This window comes from Chiloscyllium plagiosum, chromosome 12 (assembly GCF_004010195.1).
Source record: "Chiloscyllium plagiosum isolate BGI_BamShark_2017 chromosome 12, ASM401019v2, whole genome shotgun sequence".
NCBI lineage: Eukaryota > Metazoa > Chordata > Chondrichthyes > Orectolobiformes > Hemiscylliidae > Chiloscyllium > Chiloscyllium plagiosum.
In genome coordinates this window covers 85,770,002-85,778,211 of record NC_057721.1, presented here as the reverse complement: position 1 = coordinate 85,778,211, position 8,210 = coordinate 85,770,002, and the positions used below count along the sequence as shown (strand labels likewise).

The 8,210-nt window shown below is 41.0% G+C and overlaps 1 protein-coding gene across 1 annotated transcript in view; it reads left to right on the top strand.

Annotated features, from left to right (window-relative positions):
- LOC122554864 (heat shock transcription factor 2 binding protein) overlaps nt 1-8,210 on the top strand; it is a 132,104-nt gene that overhangs the window by 6,411 nt on the left and 117,483 nt on the right. The window contains exons 2-3 of the mRNA XM_043700211.1: nt 1,163-1,313; nt 5,110-5,213. Of these exons, the coding sequence (XP_043556146.1) occupies nt 1,163-1,313; nt 5,110-5,213 (255 nt within the window). The remainder of the gene's footprint in view (nt 1-1,162; nt 1,314-5,109; nt 5,214-8,210) is intronic.

Here is an 8,210-nt window from a genome sequence, read left to right as displayed (position 1 = left end):
CCACCACCACCACCACCTTGAATTTGTGTCCCCTAGTAATTGAACCCTTCACCCTAGGGGAAAAGCCTTTTAATTTCCACTGTATCTATGTCACTCACAACATTATGAACTTCTATCGGGGGTTGCCTCTCAACCTCCTGCGTTCCTGTGAAAACAAACCCAGATTATCCAACCTTTTTCCAGAGCCATACCAGGCAACATCCTGGTAAACCTTTTCTGTATCCTATCTGAAGCATCCTTATCCTTCTAGAAGTGGGGTGACCAGAACCTCCACCACCATTCAGTATGATCATGACTGACCATGCACTTTCAGTATTCCTCCTCCCACTTTCGCTCCATATTTATGATGAAGGGAAGGTCATTGATGAAGCATCTGAAGATGGTTGGGCATTGGACACTACCCTGAGGAATGTTCTAGAAGTGAGATGACTGACAATGAACAATCATGGCTACCTTCTGAAGCATCCTTATCCTTCTAGAAGTGGGGTGACCAGAACCTCCACCACCATTCAGTATGATCATGACTGACCATGCACTTTCAGTATTCCTCCTCCCACTTTCGCTCCATATTTATGATGAAGGGAAGGTCATTGATGAAGCATCTGAAGATGGTTGGGCATTGGACACTACCCTGAGGAATGTTCTAGAAGTGAGATGACTGACAATGAACAATCATGGCTACCTTCCTTTGTGCTGGTATGACTCCAACCGATAGAGGGTTACCCCTAATTCCCATGTCTCAAGGTTTGCTAGGATTCCTGGATGCCACACTTGGTCAGATGTTGCCTTGATTTAAAGAGCAGTCACACTCAGCTCATTTGTGGCATTTAGCACTTTTGATTTGTTTCCTATTCATCAATTACTACTCCTTACTGTGGTCTATTGTAATGAGTAAGCTTAAAGAAAGAACCAGTCTGAAGTGTTAAAGATCGATCTCCCAGTGTTGTTTTTGTATAATGCCAGTATCTAAAACCAACATTGTTTCATTTCTGTCTCATTCAGTGATTTTATTGGAGTAGAACATTCTTCAAATTGACAAAGCCTTTTACTCGCAGTTCTTTTTTAACCTTTTGCTTTCGACCTTTATAATTCAACCTGGTCAGAGTTGCAAGCATATTTGGATATTTGCCAATCTTTCTACTGCTACTGATTTATGTTTCAGAAGGCTGTGGGCAAAGATGAGTTTGTTAAAATTCGGAAGCGAGACTTAGAAAGACTAACAACTGAAATTATGCAAATCAAAGACTTTTTGCCAAAGATTCTTAATGGAGAATTCCTGGAGAGCTTTTATCAACTAGAAGTAGCTGAAGCAGGTGAGTGTTTTTGCTTTTGTTGAAAGTCTGTTCTTGAGTTCATGAATACATAGTCATGAAGATTTGGTTTAAAAATACAGAGGCTGGAAATACTCAAGTTTGGCAGCATCTGTTGAAAGAATTTCAGTTTGTTTTTATTCATTTATGGGGTGTGGGCTTTGCTGTATTCATTTCCCAAGTTTTGCTTGAGAAGATGGTGTGGAACGTTTTGAACATCTTGTTACGACACGGGGTAAACCCCTCTGCTAATTTATACCCGACACACACAAGCTCACCCCACGCTTTTTCACTATTTAAAGTAAAAATTAACTGTTTTATTCTTTAAGTCCAACAGAGAACATTAGAACCACTAATTACAATTCCCTCTCTCTTAAACGTATCTTTTACCGCCCACTCTACAGTATTGGTCCGATTTTTAAAAAACCCCGATTTAAGATTTACAAAAAAAGAAATCACGTTTCAGAAAGAGTCGGCTTTGTCGATTTTCCTCTGAGTTTTCCTGGATCGTCTCTTCTTCAGTCTTCTGCAGCACAATTTTTCTTATGAGCAGGTACCTTTCAGAGAGCTGTTTGGCTAGCAGTCTATGTTTATTGGTGTTCTTGGCAGTTCTTCCCCTAACTGTTCAAAATGTCTAGTTTTATACCCCAGAACATCTGCTCATTCGTTGGTTTGATGTTATCAATACTCTCAATTCAGATTTGATTTTGTTATCTGGGGCATAATTTAAACTGATTATTTGAATTTGCTTTTGTTCTTTGGCAATGCAATTCCAGCTATTTGTTTCAACCAAATGTTACATTTTCACCTTGTTCAACACTCTCTGTGCTTTTGGTCAGTGCTTGCTAGCTTCCTCTCTCTCTCTTAAAAGGTACAGTACACACCTACACTTTCATAACAATCTGCAGTCCACTTGATGTAGATACATTCACAATGCATTTAGGAAGGGAGCTCCAGGGATTTGAACTCTTGGCTATGAAGAAATGGCAATATATTTCCAAATCAGGATGGTGAGTTTCAATCATTGTCACTTGCTATGTAAAACAAATTATTCCTCACACCTGCTACAGCTCTTGCCCGTATATCTATGTTATCTGGTTTTTCCATCGTAAGACATTGGAAACAAGTTTTTCTTTGCTTTTCCTTGAGACAATCTTGTACACTGTTCCCATTTTCCATTGAATGTTCTTTGCTCAAGGAGAACAATGCCTGCTTTTGCAATCTAATTTTGTAGCACAACTTAATCATTCCCAGACTCTCCTCTGGGTAAATCTCCTCTGTAAAGTCTCAAAGATTTATATATGCTTCCTAAACTGTGGTCACCAAATTTGGAAGAAATATTTGTTGGGGCCTAACCAGGGATTTGTGTAGTGTAATGAAAGTTCAGAATATAACTCGGGAACTTTGATTCTAAACTGGGAAAATAATGGATTTTAGTTTCAGTTCTGTGCAGGTGTCAATATTGCAGAGGAGGAGGTTCCAGGCATCTTAAAATGCATAAAAGTGAATAAATACCCAAGACCTGATCAGGTGTATCCCAGAACTTTGTGGGAAACTAGGGAAGTGATTGCTGCCCCTTGTTGAGATACCTGTAACCATAGGTGAGGTACTGGAAGACTGGAGGGTGGCTCATGTGGTGCTATTATTTAAGAAATGTGGCAGGAAAAGCGAGAGAACTATAGAACAATGAGCCTGACGTCAATGGTGGGTACGTTGTTGGAGGGGTTTCTGAGGGACAGGATCTACATATATTTGGAAAGGCAAGGACTGATTAAGAATAGTCAAGTTAGCTTTGTGTGTGGGAAATCGTGTCTTACTAACTTACTTGAGATTTTTTGAAGAAGTGATAAAGAAGATTGATGAGGGCAGAGTGGTGGACATTGTCTATACAGACCTCAGTAACACATTCTACAAGGTTCCTCATGGTGGACCGGTTAACAAGTTTAGATTTCAGGAAAAACAAGTCATTTGGATACAAAGTTTCCTTGAAGATGGGAGACGGAGAGTGGTGGTGGTGGAGGAGGGTGATTTTTTGGAATGGAGGCCTATGACCAGCAATAAGCTGCAAGGATCAGGACTGGGTCCACTGCTTTTTGTCATTTATGTAAATGATTTGGATATGAATATAAGAGGAATGTTTGGTTAGCTTGCAGATGACACCAAAATTGGTGGTGTAGTGGACAGTGAAAATGTTATCTCAGAGTACAACGGAACCTTGATCAGATGGGCTTGATGGGCTCAGATGTGGCAGATTAGTTAAAATAGGAGATGTTGCATTTTGGTAAGACAAATCAGGATAGGACTTATACAGGTAGACAAAGAAGGCGTTTGATACTATTGCCTTTATTGGACAGTGCATTAAGTATGGGAGTTGGGATGTCATGTTGCAGATGCGCAGGACATTAGATGTGATCAAAAGCATTAGCTGTGATAAGTAAAATTATAAACAGTACTCTAGTCAAGCATCACGTGTCTGCTAAGTAAGAAAAGATTAATCCCACTTTTCAGCTTTTGCTGTATGGCTCTGTAGGTAACTGTACTTTTGGTCCATGTGCAATTGTTTGTAAATGCAACAAATGATTTTTTTACTTCCTTATTCTTGCACTCAAAACCCCTTGCAATCAAGGTCAACATACCACTTTTCTCCCTTCTGGCCCACTTAACCCCTTTCCCAGACTGCATTTGTTGATTAATGTACTTTGGGCAAAGACTAGATTAGACTTCCTACAGCATGGAAACAGGCCCTTCGGCCCAACCAGTCCACACCGACCCTCCGAAGAGTAACCCACCCAGACCCATTTCCCTCTGACTAGTGCACCTAACACTATGGGCAATTTAACTAGGTAGGTTCTTCAAAGGTAGATGGGTTCTTGAATAGGACGAGGATCATAGGTTATGGGGATAAGGCATGAGAATAGGGTTGAGAAACATATCAACTATGATCAAATGGTAGAGCAGCATTGATGGGCCACATGGCTTAATCCTGCTCCTGTATGTAATGTTTTATGGGCAATTAGAGACAAAAAACTAATTTAATATGCTGCTCTCATCTTAAGAACAAATTATAAACACAGAAATGATCATCTGTCAATTTTTGTCTGGATCAGTCATTGAAAGACTTGCTTACTGAAACTTGAAACAGCACTCTTATTCCTGGTTTTGTTTGGCATAGGGTTGTCGTACAGTCATGGTCATGGAATCGTACAGCACAGAAGTCATACTTCGGCCTACCAAGTCTGCGCCAATCTGTCAACACGAATCCCACTTACCACCAACTTGTAGACTTGAATGTTATATAAAGCACTGATCCAAATAATTTTTAAAGATTGTGAGGTTTCTCAACTCTACTGCCCTCCTAGGCAGGAGATTCAGATTCCCAGTACTCTCTGGGTGAAAACATATTTCCTCAAATCACCTTTTAGCCTCCTGTCCATCATGACCTCTCGTTCAACTAAAGGGAACAGCTGCTTTCTCTCCATCTTGTTAATGCCCCTCATAATCTTATACACCTCAATCAGATCCTCCTGTTAAACACTACAGGCTATACCCCAAGTTTCAGTGTGAAGGAAAACAAGTGATTGTAGGTAAATGTATGGAGAATGGGATTGAATATATGGGAAATATTATATAATGTTGCTGCATCTTCCTTGGTTTAAAGTATTGTATTTTACAACTTCCCCTGACAAAGGAGCAGCACTCAGAAAGCTTGTGATTTCAAATAAACTTGGTGTTGTGTTCTGACTATTGTATTTTACTGGCAATGAGTCCTCTTTATAAATGAATTATTTTCATATTACAGCTTTGGAGAAAAAAGAGCAGGAGAATGAGCAGTTACGATTGGATTGTGATCATTTTAAAGCTAAGCTGCAAACGGCACAGGCAGACTGTCAAAAGGAACGAGAGGTAAAATTTAATTGAGCAATTTAACATCACACCCACCCCAATTTAATGCTCATTGATCTGTGAACTTTTATATGGTCTACAAACAGGTGACAAAACATCCAATATGCCACTATTAGGATCATAGGAAAAGGAGTAGGCCATTCTTCCTTTGAGTTTGTTATACCATTCAATGACATCAGTTGCTCCATAAACTTACATTTCGTCCATCTCCCTTAACACCTCTGTTTAACAAAAATTATCTAGGGTTTAAAATTAACATTAAAATTTAAAATTAACTTAAGAAATTTATAAGACTTGACATCACAAACCACTCCTGAAATAAACCAAATGAAATGAATAAGATTTAACTTGCATTTTAGGGACCCTTTCAAAACCTTAGGATGTTACATTGTGTGTTACAGCCAATGAAAAGCTCTGCAGTATGATCACTGGTGTAATATAGGAAATGTGGCAGTATGTGTCCTTGGAATGCAGGCTTCAATATCAGCAGTTGTCACTCCTCGCGAAAGTAATATTCAGCCACCTCTTGAACTGCTGAATCCTATGTGTGCACATAAACCCACTGTGCTATCAGTAAGAATGTCTAGGATTTGGATTCAGCAATAGTGAAGCAATAGCAATATTATTCCAAATCAGGGTGATGTGTGGCTTGGAGGGAAACCTGCAGGCGGTGATATTCCTATTTATCTGCCACTTTTGTATTTCTAAATGGTAGAATTCATGGGTTTGGAAGCTGCTGTTGGAAAAGCATTGTTGAGTTACTACAGAGCATCTTGTCATTGGTAGATACTTCTGCTGTTGTATGTCAGTGGTGGAGGGACAAGATCAAACATTATCGGTGGGATGCTTCTTTCATGCTCTGCCTTCCCTATGCCCATGTTCCTTTATGTCTCCTCCCCTAGTGCCCTTCCCACACCCTCAAATCCTTTCCATTCTTGGATTTTCTGGTACACACTCAACTGATTTCATTGTTGAGTCAAGATTAGAGTGGTGCTGGAAAAGCACAGCAGGTCAGGCAGCATCAGAGTTACAGGAAAATCGACATTTTGGGCAAATGCCCTTCATCAGGAATGGCTTTCTGATGAAGGGCTTTTGCCCGAAACATCAATTCCAGCATCTGCAGTACCCATTTCTGCCTAGTTGATTTCATTGTTGAACAAAGCCTTATTGTCCTTGTAGCTTGCCTTCCACTGTCTTACTTTCTCCTCACACTCATTGTCTTCTTTATACTTGGCACAAAATTTCCTGTAGTGATTCCATTCTTAACCCCAGCTCCTCCCTTCTTGCTTCCTCTGTGTATATGGCAACCACTTGTGCAGCCATCTTACTCCCCTTGCACATCTCCTGCTGGAAATATTTCCACTGTTGCTTGCTTTTATCTTGTCTTGGGCACCTTCCAGTTCCATTTAACTCACCATTGTTGCTGATTTTCTGTGACTTCATCTTCTTGCCACTCCATAAGCCCCGACAAGCCCCTCTAGCCTATTTCCCTTGCCAAAGACACAGGCAGTATGGAGAAGTGTTGAAGGGTTTTAGGGTTGGAACAAATTGCAGAGATAACAAGAGAAATAATATAAAGAGATTTGATCATAGGGATGTGAACTTTAAAATCAAGGCATCGTTGCCCTGGTAGTTGAAGGTTAGCAAATGCAGATCAATGGCTCAAGTTGAGGTCCATCCAAGCAGTGGGTGATGAGTGTTAAATTTTAGTCTAGGCAGGATGCAATTGGATAATTAAGTCTGAAAGTGCCAGAGACATTGACAAGGCTTACATCAGCAGAAATGGAGGCAAACGTGGAATTAGGTGGTCTTAATAAGGTGCAGGATGCGGAATCAGAAAATCTTCCCAGAGCTGAAAATTGTGAACAGACTGGTTCAGCTTCAAACAGTTATGCTTTTGATTTTCACTGAAATTATATTTAAACCATGCAATGATACAGTGCAGAATGAGGCTGTTTGATTCCATCACCTTGTGCCCCTCCTATTATGCCCATTGTTAATAGAAAATAGAATAGTACCCTTCGGCCCATGATGTTGTGATGAACATGATGCCAAATTAAATAATCCCTTCTGCCTACCCTTGGTCCATGTATCTCCATTCCTTGCATATTCATGTGCTCGATCCAAAATTCTCTTAACCATCCCTACTGTATCTGCTTCCACCACCACCCCTGGCTGCGGAATCCACACTCCCACCATTCTCTGTAAATATTTACCCCTCACATTTCCTTTGAACTTTCTCCCTCTCACCCTAAATGTATGCCATCCAGTTTTAGACATTTCAACTCTGGAAAGATATTCTGACCGGTAATCCTATCTATGCATCTCATAATTTTATAAACTTCTATCAAATCTCCTCTCAGTCTCTGCCACTCAAGAGAAAACAACCTAAGTTTTTCCAACATTTCATTATCGCTTATACCCTCTAATCTTGGTAAATCTCTTCTGCACCCTCTCCAAAGCCTCCACATGCCTCTCTAATGTGGCGACCAGAATTAAACTCAATTCTCTTAAGTGAGGCCACCCACGCCCTCCACCTCCTCCAAGACTTCTGTTTCCCCGGCCCCCAACGCCTCATCTTCACCATGGATATCCAATCCCTCTACATCTCCATCCGCCATGACCAGGGCCTCCAAGCCCTCCGTTTTTCCCTCTCCAGATGTCCCCAACAGTACCCCTCCACCGACACTCTCATTCGTTTGGCCGAACTGGCCCTCACCCTTAACAATTTCTCCTTTGAATCCTCCCAATTCCTCCAGACCAAAGGGGTAGCCATGGGCACACATATGGGCCCCAGCTATGCCTGTCTCTTTGTTGGCTACATAGAACAGTTGATCTTCCGTAATTACACCGGCACCACTCCCCACCTCTTCCTCCGCGACATTGATGACTGCATTGGCGCCACCTCGTGCTCCCGCGAGGAGGTTGAGCAATTCATCAACTTCACCAACACATTCCACCCTGACCTTAAATTTACCTGGACCATCTCCGACACCT